The sequence below is a fragment of the Cyprinodon variegatus genome, unplaced genomic scaffold (assembly GCF_000732505.1).
Source record: "Cyprinodon variegatus isolate N-32 unplaced genomic scaffold, C_variegatus-1.0 Scaffold214, whole genome shotgun sequence".
In the NCBI taxonomy this organism is placed as follows: Eukaryota; Metazoa; Chordata; class Actinopteri; order Cyprinodontiformes; family Cyprinodontidae; genus Cyprinodon; species Cyprinodon variegatus.
The window spans coordinates 476826-500426 of NW_015150667.1; the positions used below are offsets into that span (position 1 = coordinate 476826).

The following is a 23601-nucleotide window of genomic DNA, read 5'->3' on the forward strand; positions in this document are numbered from 1 at the left end:
AGAGATCTGAGATTAAAGTCAGAGATCTGAGATTAAAGTCAGAGTTCTGAGATTAAAGTCAGAGTTCTGAGATTAAAGTCAGAGTTCTGAGATTAAAGTCAGAATTCTGAGATTAAAGTCAGAATTCTCACTTTTTCCCCCATACTAAACTGAAATAAAATTTAAAAATCAGTTAACTTTATTTTTTTTTCCAGTGGCCCTAATCCTCTTCCGTAAAATACAGTCATAGACAATAAGTTTGGATTTTCAAATGTATTGAATATGACAGTAGAACCCATTTAGCAGCTATTTTTTCCAATTCATCTCGAACTACGTTTTGTTTTCTACACAGTAAAACCCCACCGTGAATCTAAATTTTATGTGAACGGCGAGCAGAGGGTGTGGTTGCAACAGTGGGACCGTCTTACCTTGTCTCCGTACCTCGTTTTTGACCGCCTCCACGCCTCCATTTTTCTCAATGAAGTCGTAGATGGCCTTCGAGGTCTCTTTGTCCTTTAGCTGGGCCTCAGAGATGCCGGCCAAATCAAACAGGTTCTTCAGCTCTGGGTCCAGGTTATTCATCTAACAAACAAACACAGTTGAGAGAAAAAATAATTAAAAAAATGTTTTGTCCAATAACCTCAGAGGCTGCAAAGATCAGCCGTATTATACTAAATTTAAATTCATTTCTGATAAATTATTTACCCATACCGGATTTATGAAGGCAATTGGATTAAATTCTGTCTCTTTTAAAGAAATCCAAATTATACACAATTTAATTTGTGGTTACAGCCAACCAAAAATGTGGTAGAATACAAACTAGCCCCCTCCTAGAAGAAAAAATAAAATAAAAATCTGAATATAACTGAAAAATAACTCAAATTTGAATGGTGCATCTTTACACTAGCATAAATAGATATGTAAATTTAAAAGATTTTAGTAAAAAAAAAAAATGTCCTATCATCCTTTCATTTTTAGAGAAGTCATTTTTTTATTCAAAGCTGAAGGTCAGAAGACATTTTACTTGATGCATTTGTTTAATGTTTTGAGCTAAACTTCTTGGAAACGTCCTGAAATAAGAGACCAATATCTTTTGCTCTGGCTCCACCTAGTGGTGTATGCATGAACTGTATTGTTTTGCTCATCAAATCAAACCCCATGTTGGACAGTCCTTTAACACACTGTGATACTGAAGTTGAAATCAGAAGGTTTCATTACAGAATTACTGGATTACGATCTAGCCATTTTAATGATTATTCCCCTTTACATAAGGCTCCTCTCATCTAGAGTCAGTAAGTAACTGAACATGACTTGGCAAAAGCGCTTTAAATATTTAAAAGGAGAAAAGAACTCCCATTAAAACAGAACCATTATTCTGGAGCAAAAATAGCAACTGATGAATGAGCTACCAAAAAAAAAAAAAGAAAAATCTTAAGTCCTTGGCTTAATAAACCTGCATGAGCTATAATCTACCATCTTGGATCCAACAGTTTCCCCGATTGTTCTCTTTGGAACCTGAGCTGCAGATTATGCAGATGCAGGTTGGTTCTCTTCCCCCGCACGCAGCCCGGATTAGCGTTTAGAGGCTGATATTAAATTTCAAATAACCGCCTGACTGTCAGACGGATAAATTTTAAGAAGGTCTAAATGTCATGCACTTGTGACATGCGAAGACACGCAAACAAACATGAACTCTGAATAACTGCTGCTTACATCAAAGCCGGTGTTTGGATTCCATCCTACGTGATTGACATGCCTGTAAGAAAAACACAAAAAAGTACACGTTAATCCAGTAAGATCTAAACTGTTGTTTTTGGAGGAAAATTTAAGAAAAAAAATTTTGAAGCTAGGTTTAAAGAAAAGTTTAGGGCAAAAAGGAAAGGTTGAAGGAAGGAACAGAAGATGAGAAAGAATGCAGTGAAGGAGAATATTTAACCAACTGGACAGGAAATAAAGATGATCAGCTGTTTAAATTCCAATTAAAATCCCTTTTTTGTCCTTAACATCCATTAATCAGGTTATAATATCCTTGCAGTTAAGTAAGATGTTGGATCTAATCAGCTCAAGGTCATAGAACAAAAACTAAATGAGGAACTGGGTCGAGTTGACTGTATCTATCCATGACCTGGATCAACTTTAGGAGCAGCAAAGGTTACTCACTGGAAGTTGCTGGGTGTGCCGATGTCTGCCTTGGTCAGCCTCTTCCTCTTCCCCTTGTCTTTGTCCTTTTTGATCCTCCTGGGGAAGGAGGCGTGCATGAGGTTGTTCACCTGAGAGTTGTTGTGAAAGCGATGAACATTGTTGATTTCGGGGTTTTTGATGTCTGTGGTAGCCATGGGCAACGCCGGTCCTGGAGAAACGGATTGTACGGATATGGTGATGTTAACCTCAATCATTAAACAAATAAATATAAGGCATTTCAAACATTAAGCCTGGTTTTTACATTGTATATTCTGCAAGTATCAAGGCGACAGGCTAAAATGAAAATCAATTAGTTTTTAATTGTTTATACCCCCCCAAGACAAAAACTCCAATCTAAACTAAGGTATATTCTTTGTAGAGCAGTCTTAAACTGACAGGAATGAGCACCTTTGGGAAATCTCTACATTATAAAAGGACAAATATTAAGTTTTCTAATAGGACTTTGATACCAGTTGCCAAAACTTTGGTTAGGATACAAGTTTAAAGACATATTCTGTCTTTGTTTTGTTCCACTCTGCTTACTTGGACAGAGAGCATCTGAATTGTGGTTATGGAAACATTTAGGCGATGGTGACGCCGCCCGAGCGCATCGCCCTCCCACCCTGCCCCATTCTCCGACGTCTACCAGCATTTTACCAGCCAGGCTCTGAGCTCGTCCCTCTGCGCCAACGGGGCGGTCGGAAAGAGTTGGGTAGAGTTCATCCTGAGGGAGAACCAGGCAGTGAAATGAAGAAAGACAGCCTGGACCCAACCCACCACAACCAGCAGCTACCGGAGCTGCTCCTCCTACAACCCCACCCTCAGAATAAAGCTCCTCAGAGGGGGCAGAAAGAAAGGTTGTGCAGAACATCATTGCAGCTCTTGGACCGGATCCCAGGTGAAAATCAGCATTGATGCAAGAAAAATTTTAATTAAAGATGTGAAGCAGGAAGGACGTCCACTTAGACTTCCAGAGGTTCCAGTTTTCACAGCAAGGAGGATAGAGGGGTATACAGCCGGTAAAAGATGGGAAAATCCTCTGGTTTTTAGTCCCACTCTACAGACTTTGTCCACATGAACCTTGGTTGAAAAAGACAAGTTCACAAGCTGAACTAGAAAGGCAGATGTCCAGTATCACCAGCCAGCAGCTGACGTACATCCATCCCACTCCATTCCCAACTGGTGGGAGCACAACGCTCAGTTTGGCTTGCCAGGATGGGTTCGTCAGCCATGCTCCTCTACTACCAGCTCCTGGTCTCACCCTGCAAAACACGCAACTGCATCTAATCCCAGAAAAGGATTCTGGACGTACTGCTGCTGGCCTTTACGTAACCACTAAAACTTATCCGGGGCATAATCCCATATTAATCTCTGACGTTTCAAAAACACGATGATTCTACAGGATGGGGGGGAAAGGAGGCAGACAGTCAGAGACGGGATGAAAATGGGGAAAAGATTAAATGAGTGAAGGGGGGGAGCGGCTGAGGTCATCGATGAGGAGAGAATGGCTGGAACAGTAAAAGGTGGAAGGGAAAAAAAAGACTACAGCTGGGATGATGGGAAAATGACAAGTGAACATTTAACCCAAAACAAACAGCGGACATGAAAATCCTATGGACCTCTGTTAAAAAGCCAGCCTTTTCTTTTAAATGAGAGAAATCATTTAAAGTACTATTAGGTGTAGATTTCAAAGGCAAAAAAAACACTGGTTAGGTAAAATAAAAAAGATGCGATTAATTCCTAAATGGAAGATCCTGTTTGAAATGATTTTATTTGACTAGATAGATTTATTTTAAAGAGTTACTGCGTTGCCATAGTAATGACTGCTTTCCCTTCAAGTTGGAGAGAAGAGGCCACGCCATTCATGCGCCTTCCACAGCTGTGAGTGAGGGGTCCGCAAGCCATGGCTCTTTAGCGCCCCCCTTGCGGCTCCCTGGAACTTCTTAAAAAAATTTATGAAAAATTAATTTTTTTGGTTTATTTATTTTAATATGGTGTGCAGGAGGTCAAACAGGAATTCATTATGTTTGCTAATGCTGTAAACATTTGTATGATAAATACATTTAAACAATATATGTAAACATTTATTTCAATGAAAATCATAGCCATAGAGTTCAGTGGTCAAAGGCTGCAACACGTCTCAGCGCAGCGCGGTGCCAGGCAAAGAAAGTGTGTCTTGGGCCATTGATTGCAAAGGGAAAAAAAGGAAAATATCTGATGAGATTCAAAGTAGTATGGACCGAATCATTTGCTTTCCTTGTCAATGCGGAATGATTGCCTGCATTTTTGCTTTGCGATTTGTGAAATAATAGAAATATTAATTTGGAAAGGCATTTCCACAGAAGGCTAGATATGCAGGGAACACCAAGCTGGCAGTGAGAGAAAAAGTGCGATTGCAGAACTTCTGGATAAATTAGAGGAGAGCAAAGATAGATTTGAGAAATGGATTGCATCCCCAAACTCCACTACTGCTGCTAGTTTTGTTCCAAGCATGAAAAATAAAAATAATTTCCACAGATCAAAAATTGTGTTGTGCGCTGGTGACAGAGGATGTGGGATTTTGGGGTTAGAGAGCTCTGCCCTGACTCAATCAACTCCTCCCAACAGAAACACGTCCACCATAGAAAGATTCATTTATTGTGTTTCCATAATTTTATCAATGCAACAAAACTTAAACCGTGTGGTGAAGGGCGACGAAGCAGAGCGCGAAGAGAGCATTCACTGCTCCTCCCTAACTGCTATGTGACATTTGCTCCAGGATAAACATTTGATCATGAATGCTTATTATATATTTAAGCTCACGTAATCCTTTTTTTTGAAGTAGGCTAATACTTGTGGACCCCGTGTTTGTTTTTTTTTTTTAGGTCCAATATGGCTCTTTGAGCTGTTTGGGTTGCCGACCCCTGGGTAAGGGGACGTTTGGGATTTAGCCCATGCCACCAAACAGCTCAGTGATTACCTGTAGCCTTATATAGTACATAGGCCCACTGACTGATTACAAGATTGTAGACACCTGTGATACTAATTAGTGAACACACCTTGATTTAAGATTTCCCTTTGGTCACGTTATTTTCATTCTTTTCTAAGGTCACCATTTTTATTTAGGCCTGTTTTACATGCCCCCCCAAATTAAATGCTACATTTTTGAAGAATTGTTGAACAACAATGTCCAATTTTGATTTGCTAATTCTTATAGAATTTTTATTAACTTATTTTTAATATTAAGTTATTTCTGTTACCAAAGTATTTTTTTCATTTTCATTAATCGAGGGGTACCAACAAGTTATCCACATGTGTGTATAGAAATGACATCTTATAGTTCTTTTAGGCTGTTATAAAAAGGTTGCTTGCTAATGTGAAAACTTTAGCGCAACAAAGCCGAAAAGAAAAGGTACTCATTAAGGACGCTTAAAATATGAAACCATCTACTAATTAAGCACTCCCACTCCTGAAAAAACACAAACTGTATATAATGTATATATAAAAAAAAAAGTATTGAATAAATGATTAAAATAAAGCAAGAAAGGATCTGAGGGTATCTGGTTCAAGTATTTGGGTGTAATTGCTTACTGCAACCACAGGGGTGCGTTAATCACCAAGTTTCTGTCAGCAGCAAAATGGATTTTCACAAAGAAAAATTTAAAATGTAGGATTTGGATGTGGTATTCAGCATTTCAAAATAGACAATCAAAAACCTACCATTTGGAGGTTCTCGCCTCTTCTCTGTGAACAAAAATAAATCACATCATTACAATCCAGAGTTTAACTAGTCCTTCTTTTAATTAGTGGAGAAAGGAAGGGAGCGCCAAAGAGTGCGCAGATGTGGAAGAAGAGTGCCGTGATTTTGCATTTTCGGCGGAGGAGTCAGTAATTGGATTGGAGTCAGCAAGAAAACTGATGTTAGAGAGTTTAGAAGTCGAATCTTCCAAGTCACAGTTTGAAAAGATATACTTGTGCATAAAAAGCAAGGAAAACAAGGTAGAAAAGGTGACTTCAAAAATATGTTTGACTTCCAGAAGTTAAAGTTTGAAAAGGGAATGCCGTTAGTCATAAATTGCAGACGATTCAAAAGAGAAGAGATATAAAGACAATGAAATGAGCTAAAGAGTTAAAATGAAACTGGTTTTAAAATCAAGCTTGTGACGACAGCGGTGATGAAGAGGTGTTGATAAGTTTATAAAAGCACGGGGAAAGTAGAATTCCGAGGGAAAGATAAGACAGAGCATGGTCCAAAGTTTGAACAAAAAAAATTATAGTGGTGCTGAAGAATGAGTGTTGTTAGACAAAGATGACATTTTACTACTTTAGAGTAAACAATAAAGCATGTCAGCAAATAACAGCCTTACAGGATTTCAGTGCAAAAAAGATTAAATGGATCATATAGGTTTATTAAAGTCACAGGGATATATTTTAAGCTTTCAATTCAATCAATTTTAATGATTATGGCTTAAAGCTGATAAAAAAAAGAAAATGTGCTTTGAGAAAATTTGAAGTTCTTAAAAAATTTAATTTAAATAGAAGTATCAGCCAACTAAAACGACTACGCTCACGTCCTAAACAGTATCAGCAGTTTGAGTTGATTTAGGATCAATAACAGCATCAAGATACTTGTAATCTTTACTCTTCAATGGCTTTTCTAGTACAGACATCGACCATCTCCCCGTTCCCTGCACACCCATTATCAGCCATTCAACTTTCAAATGCTTTATTGGAGATGTATGATCTTAAAATCTTCTTTAAAAAATGGATTTTAAGTTTTCAGTATCAGTGAGATTTAAGTTAACGGACACTATCACTTAAAATAAATCCCTTTATGGAATGAATCTGACCTGAATTACTCAAATAGAAATTATTTTTTAAGATGTTTAAATTTAAGGAGAGGCACCTGTATCTTCCTGATTTTCTTACTAAATGTACACTTTTTTAAAGTGCGACATATGACTGAGAATGGAAGAGATTATTTAAGGAGAGGAACAGAGGAGCTAAAGAAAAAAAACAAAACAAATAGTTTTACTAAAATCAGCTCTTAAACATTGACAAGTTTAGACATGCATTTAATTCTGTGCTCCTAGAAGTTTAAATTAACAGCTGTTGTAATAATTACACAATAATAATTAAATAATTTTGAACAAGGTAAAAATTGTCATTGCACAGGATAAAATGCCGTAATCTCATCACTGTTTTTAGCCTAGCACACCATGAACTTTTCCACACGCATTGATGAGTTCACGTGATGGACCAAAACTCAGTAGCACAATATTCGAAAATGGTAGAAAAAGCAAACAGGAATGGATTTTATTTGGGGGTACATCCTTGATGTAATGATGTGCTAGTTTGTGTTGGAACATCTCATGAAATCTCCACCAGATTCAATAAGAAATGCGGCACCATCATGACAAAATGTGAAAAAGTTCAGAGTGTGTAAATACTTCTGTTAGGAATGGTGTGAGTGGTGATTTAAGCGGGTAAATAAGTAGCAAGGTGGTACCGGTTCTCCTGCTTTTCCTCATTGTCAGGTCCATTACGGTGTTATAGAAACGCCTGCACTCTTCTTCACTGGTGAAGTTCAGACCCACTTGGCACGTCTGAGAAAGCACATGGATAGAAAACAAAACGAAAAAAAATGTAGCCTCAGTTAATGACGCATAAGGCGAGTGAACGAAGCTTCACCGCCATCGTGAGCAATCCCACACACAACATGCTGCAAAGTGGGCCACTGCACCCACCAACATGTGACTCAACATATGGAGGTAAATCATCATGGTTTATCTTAAGTGGGAACACACCAATTATATGAAAGAACTACTCTTGGACACCAGGAACAATAAAACAGGTAGAGACGACTTACGTCTCCAGCAAATGTGATGAAGTAAGGTCTCTGTTGGTTAGCAGTGAATCCATTGTACAGTTCCTGTTCAAATGTCATCCTAAACTCCTGTGGAAGAGAAAAAAACAAGCTGTTATATGAACAAAATTAGCTCAGCAATGATCAGACTGATACAAAACACCATTAAGGCTATTCTTAGCTGCTAAGTGGGTGTAAATCACGTTTTACAGTCATAGTGGGCCCTCTCCGCTGCTTAAATAAACATATCAGCACCTACCCTGATGTCGTAGACCCTGATGAAATAGGAGCGTTTGGGGTTGTCTTTGACCAAACAGGCCGCCCCGCAGCTTTTTTTGTTCCAGCTGCCGTTACGGTCTGCGTGGAATACCTGGACCACTCCTGAAGCCAACGCCTAGAGGAGAGGAAGGATGGAACAGAATCAGGTTTCTGCTCTTTTAAAGATAACCACAGAATCAGACACGCATGAAAAAATACTGGGTGAGGTGATCATCTTCAGGATGATCAGAGGTTTAGTTATTTTTGTCCCCCGAATGTGATCTTCCTCAGAGATTTCCCTCAGCAGTGGGCATAGATGACAGTGAAGTTTGAGCCAAAAGGTCGAATCCATTACTGGAAAGCAGAGTTTTACTGAAATCATAGAGCCTTTCAAACAAAGCAGCCATGTAGGTCTTGATAATTACTTTACAATCATGTTAAGATAATCGCAGGTTTTTTTTTTTGGCTTATTACAGCTCAAATTACTTCAGAAAAAAAAAACCCTTTTATTACCTTTTATTCAATACAAACCACATTCTACTTTGGCGACAACAGTGGATCAACCCTAGTACCAAATATAAATCCATCTTTAATGCTTTCCATTTTTAAACGGCTCAAAACCTTCGTATAGATGAGATTATGCTAATGGAGACTGGATAACTGGAATAGTGGAGATCCGACTTTAAAATCTTGGGAAACTCTGAAGGATTTAATTTGGTTATATTAATACAAAGACAAAAACATGAGCCTTTGGCTGGAAACTACAGTGGCAAGGTTTATTGCAACACAACTGTTGAAATTTGCAGTTAAAAAAAAAATAAAAAAATGGAAAGTTCAATAATTTATCAAATAATTTTCTTCACCCCATCTATGAGCTTTGGTATCCGAGCCACTACAAAAACAGATCTGGTTTTGGCCTTAAGGGAAGGTCAAACCAATCCTTGAGGTTTCCATCCCCATCATACAGTTCTTTTCTTACTACTTTTCACTGCAGAACATGATGGTACACAGCAAAAACTTAAACATAGGTAGGTAAGTTTCTCTTGATATATGTGTTTTTCCATTCTATTTTAATAGGTAATAGAGTTCTCCAAAGGAATTTTTTTTTCCATTCATCGATTAATAATTGTACAGCCAAAAGGTTCCTCAAAGAAGACTTTTTACAAAATTAAACCAGGTGAAGGTATTTGCAACCTTTTCAGAGCACAAGTGCACTGCTCTATCCACTAGGCCATCACTCAATGGATAGAGCAAAATATTTACATATTTTAATTTACAATTTTGGTATAATTGCTGCTCCAACTGGGTTGCTTTGTCAGCTAAAGGCATGTTTTAGAGTCTCCATGCTTCAGTTTATGATTAATCGATTACTAAATTCATTGACGATTATTTCAATATTCGATTAGTCCGATTTATTGTTTCAGCCCTATTTAGGTTTAGAATTGGAAAAAAAAACAACTCCATTAGCTTACTTTAAAAGCTTCTTTCACAGTGAAAAGACCGGATTACTGCGTGTTTTTCAAACACGAGTCGACCCGGTAACAATCGGCATTTGGCTCCCCTCACACTGGCAAAAAAAGCTGGCTCTAATCTGTAGCTGGCTAGCTGTATGCCCTCTGTCCTCCCACAGCTGCACGTCTGGTGACACCATCATGTTGGGTTAGCGTTGATGATGTCACCAGTGTCTCAGAAACCAGGTAAGTAAACAATGGAGAGCAACACGTAAGGATGCAAGGGTGAGTAAGTGTGTTTTGCTCTTTTATCTGTCCAAATCTCTCTTACCAGCGCTGCGCCATGTTTATCGGATGTAAACAATGTTGTTTTGGCTTGTTAGATCAGACGCAACTGGTGCAGTGTGTTGAGGTCTGCAGGTTGAGCTAAATTAGCAGGTCAACCGGGCTCTGGTGTTCCCACAACACGCCGATCAGGGCGAAGGTGATTTTAGCACGGGTTGCTTGCAGAGTCGTTTGACCCTGGTAGACACGAGTCAGTGAGCTGTTCTCACCGCAACTAAAAGATGTTTTTTTTGGCCAGTGAAAAAGGGTATAAGTTAAAAAAAATACAAATGCTGATATTAAATAAACGTTTTAAGAAATGTTTACTTATTTTTAGAGCATTTCCTGTGTTTCCCCAACGCTGTCGGATGGTGACATCCTTTAGCTTAAATAATTATCTGCTCTAATCATAACAGCATTAAAGTACCCAACTAGAAAGGTATTAAAAGCAAAAAAAAATATTCATCAGAAGCCTAAAACACAAAAGGCTTTTACGTAACCCTAAACCTGTGTTCGCCTCCTCCTTTAAACCATATGAGGATAAGCAAAGCAGACTTCCCAGCAATCTCTGGAGCAGAATCTGCCATATCAACACATCGCATTGAAATTTGCAGCAGAACACTGAAGGCCTTCTTGTTTTCTTGCAAATGAAGCCACAGGAGTCTGACTTACAGAAAGCTCATCAGCTTCAGAGTGGAAAAGTCTGCCATAGGCTAACACCTGTAGAGCATAGAAGCAAGATCATAAGGCCAGATTAGCCTCCTATAGTTTTTACATGCTGCTTGGGGCGTTTGGGGCTTGGATCTGGTTTCACAGCCACTAAAACACACACACGCACAAACACACACACATGAAAGCAGGAGCATCAGGAAAGGAAATACCTGGTGGGGCTTTTGGTCTGCATTACTGCACCCAGTTCCAGGAATCACTGCTTACAACAACATCTGCTCACAAACTGCCCTAAGAAACTCAACAAAAAACGCCCAAAAGTGAGAAATTAAATGACATAGAAGCAGCATGTTCTTATTATGCTTGCAGGCCCTTTGGTAATATTATGCAACAGCTTTACGAGTATTTTTTTAATGCATCACAATGTTGTCAAAGAGCTTCATGTCTCCACAAAGCTCTGATTTTTCCTGACAAAGCTAAAGGCTGCAGAAAAAAAAAAAGGGGGGGGTTGGGGTGTGACATCACCAAACGGCCTCTTTATTCATGTACTACTTCTCCAACATAGCGATGATCCAGTGATGTAAGCCTAACTTCTGCACAGTCTGTCCTTATTTATTCAGATCAAGATGACTTCACTGTTCTAAAACCCTTGAGCTCTACAAGCCGTCTCTCTCTCCCTCTAAAAGCTACAGAGACATTAAGAAAAATGCTAAGGAAAGTATCGTAAATGTGATTTGCAGGCAGGCAAAGAAAAGAAAACTAAATGTCTAAAACTTAAGCTGTCTAAGCGAAATAAAAAATAGATGACTCAGGAAAAACAACAAACAGAAGGCAATGAGAAAATCTGAACCAGCAAAAAGAAAAAGAAAACAGACCCCCCCTTCCAATAAAAGAAAAAAAAGAAGAAAAATCCAGAGGAGGTCGACTATGAACTTCCTGTAGGACACGACTGCTGATTAGGCAGTCCACACAAACATGCATGCAGAAGTGGAGCTGTTCCACCATTTGCCCAATGAGACGCCACTTCTGATGCTGGAACCAGCAGGAGGAATACTAATGAGTAAACCAATCAGTGAGTTCGTTGTTAGGCATGTACCTGTCAGTGTCTGGCATGTCAACAAGATTAGAACATCACTATAAAGAAAATCAGACACATTCTGTCCCATTAAGAACAGCTACTTTGATTCTTGCCTTTGAGATATAAAACTTTCATCCAACTAGGAATGAACTAAAACCTGAAGGCTGATATGTGCGCTTCTATTTTTTATTGGAACAAGATCACAAAATCAGAATCAGTTTTATCATCAACCCATCAAAGATTGAAAATACAATAAAAACACAGTTCCTACAATTTTATAGGTCCAGATTCCAGACTTTTCCTAAACATCTTCCCAGAATCAGCAGTCCTTTACTGTTCACTTTAAACTAATAAAAAATTACCATAACTATATGGAAAAAGAGGAAATAAAGAACATATGGGACATGTAGTAGGAAGGAAACAAAAGAGGAAAGGATAAAGTGAAAAAGTTGGCATGAATCACAGAAAGAAAAAATAGGGAAACGAGGAAGTCGGGAAAGAGAGAGGAAGATAAATTTAAAAAAGGATATAGACAACAAATATATGTTATTATAAGGCTGATTCTTCGAGTGTTTACACAAGGAGAGTAAAGATGGAAGGACAGAGGCAGAAATAAAGAAGGACACAAGGCCTGAAAGAAAGGAACAAAGGAAAAAGATAAACATCACAGGTACTGAGAATCAGAAGACCAGAAGAGGAGAATTCTAAGAAAGAAACAGAGGAAAGAACCTAAGCGAGGAAGGAAGGAGTCCTGCAAAGAGAAAGAAACCACAAAAAGGAACAAATATTTCCCCAATTCTCTTCTTCTATACCAATTCAGAGCTGGAAATACAGGAAAGGCTGGAATCGAAACATGTTTTCTCTGCCAACTTTTCCAAGACCTTGTCCTTGTTTCTTAATAATCAGAAATGTTTAGAGGAATTTACTTCCTGCTTCCACTTTACCGCAACAGGTGGAGCAGAGGAGTCAAACTCCAGTTCTCAGGGGCCAGAGTCCGGCTACTTTTAGATATGTTGGTGCTTTATTACATCTGAATCAATCAATTACATTTTTGTTTTTCCTCTACACCCTCGAGGTTGAGGAAGAGAAGGCTAATATCTGCTCCTTAAAAAAAAAAAAAAGGGGTTTACAGTAAATTAAGCACAGCACCAATCCCAAACAAATGTTATTTATATACTTTACAAGATAAAAAAAAAGCCCATTCATATCCAAATATAAGGAAGCAAGCATAGATTTTAATTAAACTCAATTCTTTTCTCATAATTTACTGTAAAAACAGACTGCTGAGACAGGAGAAGTGACTAAACAAAGAGGACTCTGTGTTTCTTAGATTTCCTGCATAATAAGTGCATTACATAATGTGCAATAATTCTGCAAGCCAAGACATCACTCACTGTTGGCCATTTTAATTGGATCTAGCATGGAGACACAACGTCAATCACCCCCAGTCTCCCCTTCCCTACCATTCGTCACTCAGTCACAAACACTTTGTCTCTGCATGGGACACAGAAACACACAAGAGTGTGGAACTGGGGAGGAATGTTCCCCATTCTCCGGTCGCATGCTGCCAGATAACATAGCCAGGAAGCCAGAGGCACGTCGTCACTGGATTTCAAACAGGTTACTAAGCTGTAGGCCACACCTTAGAAACCTGTGCTCTTGTGTAAAGAAATGAAAGGAGGTTAGGCATGTCACCGTGTGACCTCATGCAGGTCTGTCATGAGACAGGAAATGTGGGCTTTCCCAAAGCGATCAGTCTCTGTGCACACCTGGAACCGTGGTTGGTTCACCTGCAGCGAGTTGATCCACGTTTACAAAGAGGAAGAGATGGAACGGCTCACTGGCCTGAGCACCTTTATTGTACAGAATTACAGGAAACTATTATCGCCACGAGGAAGTAACCAGATAATAGACAGTGTTAAATCAACTATGAAACTGCAGGAAAAGATTTCAGCTGACTTTAACCAAAAATCTTTTAACCCACACTGACTGGAGAGCCATTTAGAAAAAAAAATGTCTTGCTGCTGCACACTGCAAGACAGCTGGCAAAAAAACAAAACCTTTTCTCTGCTTTCAAGCAACATGAATCAACCCGTTCACAAATGTTTCAACTTCACACGAAGAAAGATGCACAATACATTAAATTCCAACTATTACTGCAGCTTTTATGAGTGCAAAACAGCAACAGTAAAGGACAGGTGGATGCATGCAAAATCTGGCAGCAACACATCGGCATTGTACTAGCCTTGATAGAAGAATCTAATATTTATGTTTGGGGTTGAGAAAGCATGATATAAAGAAAAATAAAAAAAAACAACTGCCACTGAGAACAACTTTATAAACAGAAAAGCAAACAGGTGACTTATTTTGAAACAGAAGACGTTTAAAGGGTGAACCAATGAAATATCTTTTTAAGTTTTACTTTGGTAATGCTAGTTTTAAAATCTTACATGTTTCTAGGAGGATTAGAAAAAATTGTTACTTTTCTGTTTTAAACTACTGCAATGAAATGATCTATCCTGGAATAATTTTGACAGATGTCACAATTTAAGGATCTTATGCTAAACCATGGATATTTAACAGTTGTGCACAAAGACCTCCTTTCTTTTTGAGTCAAAAATGTAGTGAAATAATAGGCTTTATGTTTTAGAAAAAAACTTTTATTTCTACTTTTACAACCTCAGCTCGTCATCAAGTTTAAGGCAAATGATGCCTACAGGCGGACCAGAGCAAACATTAGGATGGACATGGAACTATGATCTTAAAACAAAGTCAAAAAAGCTACTTTAATACCATCAACTCTTCAACGTATAATACACTATTTTATTGTAAATCATTAAATGTTTGCTGTTGCAAAAAGCAGCATAAGTTCAGGCCGTCGTCCAAACTATTGATCTAACATCAGAGAGTTATTTACAAGCATTAATAAATGGGATCTAATAAAAGGTATCAGTAAGGCTCGGCCTTTGACTGCTAACTAATGGATGCATTACTTCAACTCCTCCTTGCTTTTGCTAACAGCTAATACTGTAAGGACAGCTGGGTAATCAGTCAGAAAAATACTTTGCAAGAATTGAATCATATCACCACTTTTGCCACAGAAACAAAAATGGCAGAAGATCGTTTTCTGATTTTTTTTTTTTTTTTTAAACATTTCTAACTGGGCTTTAAGAAAAAAAATTAATAAAATTAAAAAAATTCAATTTCTTAAGCTTTGCTTTGCTAAAGGAAACTTAGTTTGCTATTTAAGGTTCATAGAGATGAGGAAACAACATTTAAAAGCAAACAGCAGCAGTGTTGTGTTACTAAACTCAATGATTGAGGCTATTGTCGATATTTTTTTGTATTTTTTTCCACAAATGGAGCATTTACCTTTAATTTTAAGACAAGAAATTCAAAACAAATCTATTAAATTGCTTATAACTGTGACTTTCTGGATCTTTGCATCATCATCTGTCTGAGACGGTGTCCACAGCTTTAAAGAGTAAAATTCATATTTCACTCTAAAAAAATAATTATATATTTTGAAGGTACAACTTTATAGTTATCTTTTCCACTGGAAATGGAAACCTCATTTTAAAACATTAACCTAGTTGCAAATTTGAATGTTTTTTGCACTGCAGGAAACGTTTTAACAGTTTCAGTACCAATGACCCCAATAATTTATATATTTTTTAGACCTAAATGGAGACTCTAATCAAAATCAAACAGATATAGGGTGTTATAAGAAGTTTTTCCCCACTCAACTTAAGTATAAAAGTAGATTATGGTTTAACACCATGGAGTAGAAATAGTTCAATGACAGCTAATAAAATGGATAAAATTAATCTCAGCATCTCCATTCATAATCCCACTACAATACGATATTGTCCTTCCTGAGGGAGGAGAGACAAAGAGCAATATAAAAGAGCTTTAGCAGTTTTAAATATGTCCAGCATTGCTCTTTGTCTAAGCATTTGATTTGTTTCTAAAAGCCTTAATTACATTGCAAGTCAACATTTCTGCTGCATCCAACTGGTATCATCCGACATAAAAAAAATGTTATTGAATATTTTTTAATTGTGCAAAGAGACTGCATTTAGATTTAAACTTGCTGGGGTGAGTGGCCAGAGGCGTAGCCAGAACATTCTTATAAGGGTGGCCAGGCAATAACCAATGTAGACAGAGGGGTGGCCGAAAGAAGATAGGCACCAAAATCTCAGGGTCAATCTACACTGTCCCAACAGGAAAATTAACGAGCAAAACATCCATGTTTTCTAGATAAAGACGAACTATCCTTTCCCACAGCCTCTGCTAACAAATAGACGAATATATTCAAACACCCGTGCTTTCTAGATAGAAGTATAGTGGATAAAACTCTGTCAGGTTTGAGTTTTGGGCAAACATCTTTTCCTTTGTCTTTACTTACCTATTTTTATCAGTAATCTTTCTTCATAAATTGATATTTACAAGTACTAATATCAACATAAATTGATTTTTTAATAAGTTTTTATGAAAATAGGTATTTATCTATGACTTTACTGAAGACTCCTAGATGACTTTTCTCTTTACCCCATAACACACAAAATCTATTTCTGCTTGAATTTTGTACTTTAATATTATATATTGATGTGCATAATTAACCACAGTGTTTTTGTTGTCAAGTAATTGTTAATAGAGGAAAAATATAAATGTTTTTAATATTCCACTAGGGTGTCTTGGGCTATGTTCACACTGCAGGCCTTGATGCTCACTTCCGATTTTTAGTGAAATCCAATTTTTTTTTTGCATTGCCGTTTACATTTCCAAATATACATGACTTGTATGTGATCTCCTGTTTGAACTGCGTTCATACAACCTAAGTGTCCCGCATAGCAGTAGAGGACGCAATGACGTCACAAGCAAGCGTGCTCTGTATTTATGGAAGTGAACATGGATGGTAGTGCCAGAGAATATCTAGCGATCTTTCCCAACCTTAAAAACTCAATCTTTCCAAGATGGTTAAACATAAATACTACTCTCCACATCATCATCCACCATTGTTGTTTTTCTTGACACTTCTAGGTAGCAAGAAGCAGAAGAGTGACCACTGTATGGTATTAATGACGTTCAGGTCGGATGAATGTGACCTGGCTGTTCAGACACAGGTCGCATTTGAAAAGATCAGATTTGGATCGGATTCAAGCAGCCTGGATTGCATTGAAAAAAAAAAATCGGATCTGTGTTGTTCAGACTGTCATAAAAAGATCAGATCCAGGTCGCATATGGAAAAAATTAAAAAATAATCGGAATTGGGTTATTTCAGTCTGCAGCGTAAACGTAGCCTTACTGTTGCCCCTATCTGTATTAGAGGGAAACAATGGTAAGGGTGGCCACAGATTGGCTAAGGGTGGCCATGGCCACCCCTGGCCCCCCATCTAGTTCTGCCCCTGCGAGTCCCAGGGGACCAACCATGCAAGAAGCGTCAAGCACCGTCAATCAGGATGTGGGAATAAAGCAGTTAAATGAAGAATGTCTTATGTAATATAGGATTATCTAGTGAAACTGAATAGTGACATTGCACTGTCATCTCAGCTGAGGTCATGGTGCAAGAACAGGAGGCTACTCCCAGATTTTAGGGTCTGCTTTCCATTGGGAAGAGTTTTTCTAAAAAACCACCCAGCTCTGCTCCACTGCACATTCTTCTAGGTGGACGCACACTTCCCGAAAACAAGCAGCCACGTTATGTAATGAGAATACAGAAATCACTTCTTTTTTTCCCCCCCTCTGATTGGTTTAACAGCACCGGCTGTGTTAACTCCAGACTCGCGGCGGTTAGCCTACTGAAGGCGGAATGTCAGGATTTCCTGGATGATTTCAACTCCCAACTTTGATGTAAACCAAACGGAAAGTTTTCTTTTAAAACCCCCAAAGTCCAAAAATTCCCCAAGAATAATCACTTAATTGACTTAGAAGTCGTAAAATCGTAGGGCACGAACTCACAAATCAGTTATCAGGACGTCACAAGTTAGCAGCATTAGCCACATTTCTTAGCCAGCTCTTATGCAAGAATCCATCAATATGAACTTACGAGGCGTTTGGGGCCAACTTGGTTAAAAAGGATTTCATTTTCCTGCGGGGACAGGACTGTGGAGCCGACGTTGGATTGCCGCCGCTGCGGCGGTATTCCACTCATTATTCAGGCTCAGTTTATGAAGTCTGCGCCCACTGACTGCTTGTAGGAGCCCAGCAAAGAGACATAAACAATCGCCCGGTCATCCGTGGCCTGTCTCCGACTCCTCCACCGGGCGCTGAAGTATTCCGCTCCTCCGCCGAGATTAAAGATGCACGGAGATTAAAGAAGGCTTGCACGGTGTAGGAATGTAGCGTTGACGTCTCCTTGATCCCTGCAATGAGGTCGAAAATGAGACAGCGGAGCGAAGACGGGACGAGGTGAAAACTTTCCTTGTAAGTCCTGCCGTTTTAGAAGCCTGCCAGCTCCATCCAACATGGCAGAGTTAGAGTGGCTCCAAAATCTGGGAACGGGGGGATACGGTCTTCCCTTCATGTCCGAAATAAGACAAAATAAAGTTAAATAGCTTTACAAATCATTAAGGGTATTTAATAAATACACTGTATAATTTTTAATATTCAATTAAAATTTACAGGATATATTATACAACACATAGAAAACAAATGCAACCCCCTCACCCCTCCAAGATGGTTTGATCCTGTCCGCCAGTGGCTTCTGACAGGAATGTGTACAGAATTGGGAGGAGATAAGGAATAAGGTAAAGCAGCACATATGTCATAAAGCTTCATAAAAAAGGGAATTAATAAAGCGAGAGATCTAATTCCTTTAGCATATCAGTGTATACAAGCTCACAAAGAATAATTCATTTATTTTCTGCCCTAAGAAAATATTTTTAAAGTTCTTGAAATTTAAAATGTGAAAAGTGCCACTTCTTCCCGAATTTTCTTTATTTTATGGGATTTTTCCCCACTTGAAATAAAATATTTGATTCAATAAATTTACAACCAGCTATAAATAGCCTTCAAATTAAACAAATTATTTATAAATTATTATAATTATTAATGCTTCACTTACTGAGGTTTGCCTTAGGGATGACAGAGCTGAATCAGATGAGCTTTACAGTGAATATTTAGGTCAAGCATAAGAACTTAATATAACCTAGTCAACACATGGATATAGTCTAGTATAATTTGTTACTAATTGGGCAATGGCTTTCCTCCATGAGACCTACTTTACTTGATGACATAAAATCCTTATTGGCAAAGCACACTGGGCGTTGCTATAACTGTAACTTAAATGGCTATAAGGGTCATTTTGCAAAATTATGAGTTCCATTTATCCAGACTTGTGTTGCATCAAATTTATACAGGAAGGTAACATGGGGGGGAAATAGGAAACACTTAAACATTCCTATTTTGGAGCCATGTCCATATTGGTCCCTTACAGAAATGTTGGCTGTTAAGCTTCTATTGTTTCAAAACATGAAGCTATTGATAAGCTCTAAAACAAAGGCTGTGTCTCTTGTTTTTGCATATTTTAATAATGCACCTCGGGATATTTGTCCCACTGAGCAACTCGCTGAGTCAGGCTCACAAACTAAAGCTCTTTGTGACACTGAGTTTCATTTTGTTTGTCATTTTGATCCATATACATTCAGGCTTTATTTAAATCAACAGATAAAATTTGAGGTGGTATAGTCATATGTTCGCATCCTATTCATGTGTTAAACATTATATTTTGTTAGGACATGTCAGATTATTGCACATGTCACTATAAACGTAAATGTTTTAACTGGTTAATAGAAACTTATATTAACATTTTAACCTCAAATCCTAGGTACCACCAAAAGGAGGAGCTGGGGGGCAATGGCTTCTATAAATTTGCTTAATTGTCCACTATCCCCTTTGTAAAAAGTCACTAGCACATTTTATTGCATTTCTATTTTTGAATTAAAAGTTCCAATAATATTTTTTTATTTTTCATTAAGAAAACAACTCCCAGTACAGCAGCACAGTAGACTCTGATATTCTTTTAGTGTTTTTTTTCTCCCACAACCATCCCAAGATCATAAGTGTCATCATTAAACCTCTCTGAAAACATTTTATGATGGCCCCTCCTAAATATTAATGAAGATTGCATCGAACATGAGAGTGAATTAGAACAAATCTTTCCACTGAGATACAAGTTTAAGCAAGTCTGTTCCTCCCTTCATTATTACTCAACAGAGTCTCATCATTTAGAAAAAATCTAACCAAACACAGTTCAGTTTCCATATTTCTTGTGTATATAGGATTGAGCTTCCCTGTTTGCACATACATATGAGAATATTTCACATTTTATCAATGGACATGTAAAGAGTTGTGTCACAAACCACGTTTTGTTTGGGTTGACCCATTTTCTTTGGGTCAGGATGGATTTTATTTTAATGAATAATCATTATTCCTCTTTCTTTAGCTGATTCTTTATATTCTTCAGCAAATCTGACCCAATTCTCTGCCTTAGCTCCATATTCAGCAAGTCTCTAGTATTTTTCTCCCCCTGAATAAAAGCTACCATTTGCTTTTAGTCGGACCTGAAAAACCCGACCTGCAGGTGCAGAAACACCTGAGGAAACAGCCTTGCTCCGCCTACACAAGCTCTGCTATGTAAGTATCATTGTGACTCAACCCGAGAGAGCTGCTTGACTTTTGCTCCTCTCCCTATTCAGACATGTGATGTCATTTTAAGATCAGGGGAAAAGATACTAAAAATATGAAAACATGCTCATAAGAAAACTAGTAAAATGATATGAGATTTCTGAGTAACAGCCTTCCTCTTATTTCAAGAGCCAAGCTGGGTTTCAGTGTGAGAATGTTAAAATGAGTTCCCAGCTGGTGACATGTGATGATGAATATGTTGCTTTTGATTACAGAACACAAAACCCGTTAACGCCAGTTCCACCCGCAGCCTTCCTCGCTCGACTGGGAACTTAGCTGGATTCACTTCCTTCTGGTTCATGAAACATATTTTCCAAGTTTTACAAGCTTTTCTTTCTAGTTTTTTTTTTGCAAAAAAAAACATGTAAATTTAAGTAAGGAAGCAAAAGCTGCATGCAGTCACATGACATACAATGATATAGATCAGTTGGTATGATATTAGCTTCCACAATGACAAGTGTAAAAAAAACATAGTGTATATCTTTTTTGCTAAAATTATTGTATTGTAAATGGGGTATATGGAGGCATTTGCAAGAATATATATTTTATTTTACAAAATAAAATTATTTTTATATCCTGTCAGTTTGCAACTGCTAACTTGAGTGCATTTCCTATAAGCGATGACTCTAAATAAATATTTGTTCTAATATGATGTATTGTTGAAGTGTTTGTAAAGCCCTGTAGACATGCATCAGAACATCTTCATTTGCCTGTGGTTGAAGCATTTGTTTGACCCAAAAGATTATGAGATATTAAACAAAGAGGGTAACATGAATATTATATTGTGCTCTGCTGAGTAGGACATGCCTTGCAGGCTTCTTCATGAATGTTTAACCATGCCCGTCTTTTCCGTTCTCTTTACATTGTTTGATTCTGCAGATTTGTGGGTATGTCATAACAGGGTCAGGCCAACGCGTTTGTTCAATGCGAGAGGTTTCGATCTGCTTTGAAATTAAGCAGGCGATAAAAAAAATAAAAAAATAAAGTAAAAAACAGAACGTAAGCTTGATTGGTGAAAATAAGGAAGCAAAGATCTGAAGATCCCAGCTGGACTGAGTCTCTGTTGCTCTTCTTACCTGTTTTTTCTCTGTTTGTTTTATGAAAAAGTATAAAGATTAATTATTCTATTAATCTGTAGATCATGTGTCAGTTACAACATAATAAAAAAATAGAAAAACGATGAAAAAAATAAATCACCATGGGCATTATTATGCTTAACTTCAATATTTTGCATAATTTTTTTTTTACTTTTTTACTTTACTTTTTCCAAGGTGAATAATAATACGAGAAAGAGATTGAATAATAATAAAAAAAGAGGATATGTTGAAAAATCAAAATTTTCTCTGGTGCACACAATGAATCTAAAGCAGAGCAGGATTACTCAACTAAATACACATCTTTAAGATATATTCCATGGTGATAGTTTGTGTATAAAAGTTTGTTGTTGCTGGGTAAAAAGTTACTCCAAGTAATTAGTTGTTAATTATTGTTTTTTTAAATATAAAAAAACTTAAAATGATGCATGAATGAATAATTGCTATTCCATCAACCAACACAATTAAATCACATTTGTGGTTTTGGAAATATTAGTAGCATTAAACAGGCTATAAGAGGCTATAAAAGGTTTAAAACAAACCCCTGCAGTGTTCAATATAAAGCATTTTGTCTTTTTGAGAAATAATATATTTATATAACACTACTAAATGATAATTTGATTTTTGAACCTTTCATAATAATAATGTATTAATTTTTATTCAGTTAAAAAAAAACGATCAGCAACACCTGTTAGTTGTGGTCCTTATTTGATAGATATCAGTTTTTTCATTTTCACAGTTTGACCACAAGGTGGCAGCATTACACAACTTACTTAGGGCAAGTTGGAGGCTTCAATATTTCTTTAACCCTTTAAATCCAAGTGAGGTTTTGAGACTTCTGCATAATAAGTATAATATTTTTGTTATAGAAAACCCACTTACACAATCAGACACATATAGTGAACAAAAAAATCTATAAAAGATTACACAGAAATGCGTAATGTATCAGAAATGATGCAAAATAAATAAATAAATCTAATTGAATTTACACAACATTTATGTTTTTTTTTTCATTTGTCAAAAAGTTTAATCACAACTCTAATTTGACAAAAAAAGAAAAAAAGAAAATTAGTTCATATTCCGGGCTTACATTTTTGCACACAATTTATTTTTCTTTGTTTCTTGAGTGTTTTTATTTCACCATGGTATCAGATTTATAAATCAGCAAACCTTTAGCCTTTTACTTAAATGCAAATAACCAACATTTTTTTTCAGTAACTTCATAACATAGCTTCTCTATGATTAAGGAAATCACCTGTGAATGTTTTTGTCCTTCATTTTAATGCCTTCAGGGAAGTGATAAATACAGTCTAATCTTATCTAATCTAATCCAATCCAATCCAATGGGGTTATTTCACAATTCACAGTCATATTTTAAGTGAAGTATTTTCCTTGCACCTTTTTTATAATATTTTGTTTTATTATGACAAAATATTTCAATTTATGTAGCTAGATAGTTTTTTTTTTTACAGTGCTGAAAGACTTGATCTGTTGGAATATGCACTTGATTAGATTGGTTCCATCTTTGGTTACTTCTTCAAGGGTTTCCACTCTAGAGATCCTGTTTTCTGGGGAGTTTGGTTTCTTTAACGTAAGAATATCCTGCTAAGGTAGTGAACCCCCACCCTGACACACAGTCTACTAGGGGGCTCACACCCTGTCTTGTTCTCTTACACTATTTTGCAGGTACACTTTAACTTAAATGTGTTTAAAACAAAATTGCAAAATGGTTTGCCATTTATTTCATACCTGTTAACCTTTGTCAGAACCTTCAGCAATCCTGCCTAGGTTTAGAAAGGACCAGGGGACCGGCTTATATGTGCTAACTGGGATGATCAGGTAACATGGTGCATCATTGATACGAACCTCTGTGAGACTGACATGAAACTCATGGACACTGGAGTGAGACAAATACCATAGGTCCAGTGCATGATACTGATAGCTACTCCTGGGGAAAGGACTTTCTTATTCAGATGCTTGCTCATACACTCCTTAAAACCCTCAACCTTTTACTTTACCACAAGCATATTCTAC

General features: G+C 37.3%; 1 protein-coding gene across 2 annotated transcripts in view; it reads right to left on the reverse strand.

The window, feature by feature from the left end:
• Positions 1 to 18255, reverse strand: part of LOC107088342 (neural Wiskott-Aldrich syndrome protein-like) — a 25670-nt gene extending 7415 nt beyond the window's left edge. Inside the window, exons 1-8 of one of the 2 annotated variants that reach the window (XM_015380454.1) lie at positions 17835 to 18255; positions 8265 to 8399; positions 8009 to 8095; positions 7649 to 7745; positions 5860 to 5883; positions 2140 to 2329; positions 1693 to 1735; positions 408 to 561 (exon numbers count right to left, since the gene is read on the reverse strand). In XM_015380454.1, coding sequence (XP_015235940.1) covers positions 408 to 561; positions 1693 to 1735; positions 2140 to 2329; positions 5860 to 5883; positions 7649 to 7745; positions 8009 to 8095; positions 8265 to 8399; positions 17835 to 17939 — 835 coding nt within the window. In that variant the 5' untranslated portion in view covers positions 17940 to 18255. The remainder of the gene's footprint in view (positions 1 to 407; positions 562 to 1692; positions 1736 to 2139; positions 2330 to 5859; positions 5884 to 7648; positions 7746 to 8008; positions 8096 to 8264; positions 8400 to 17834) is intronic. The other variant, XM_015380455.1, reaches the window with a different exon arrangement.
• Between the last annotated feature and the right edge of the window lie 5346 nt (positions 18256 to 23601).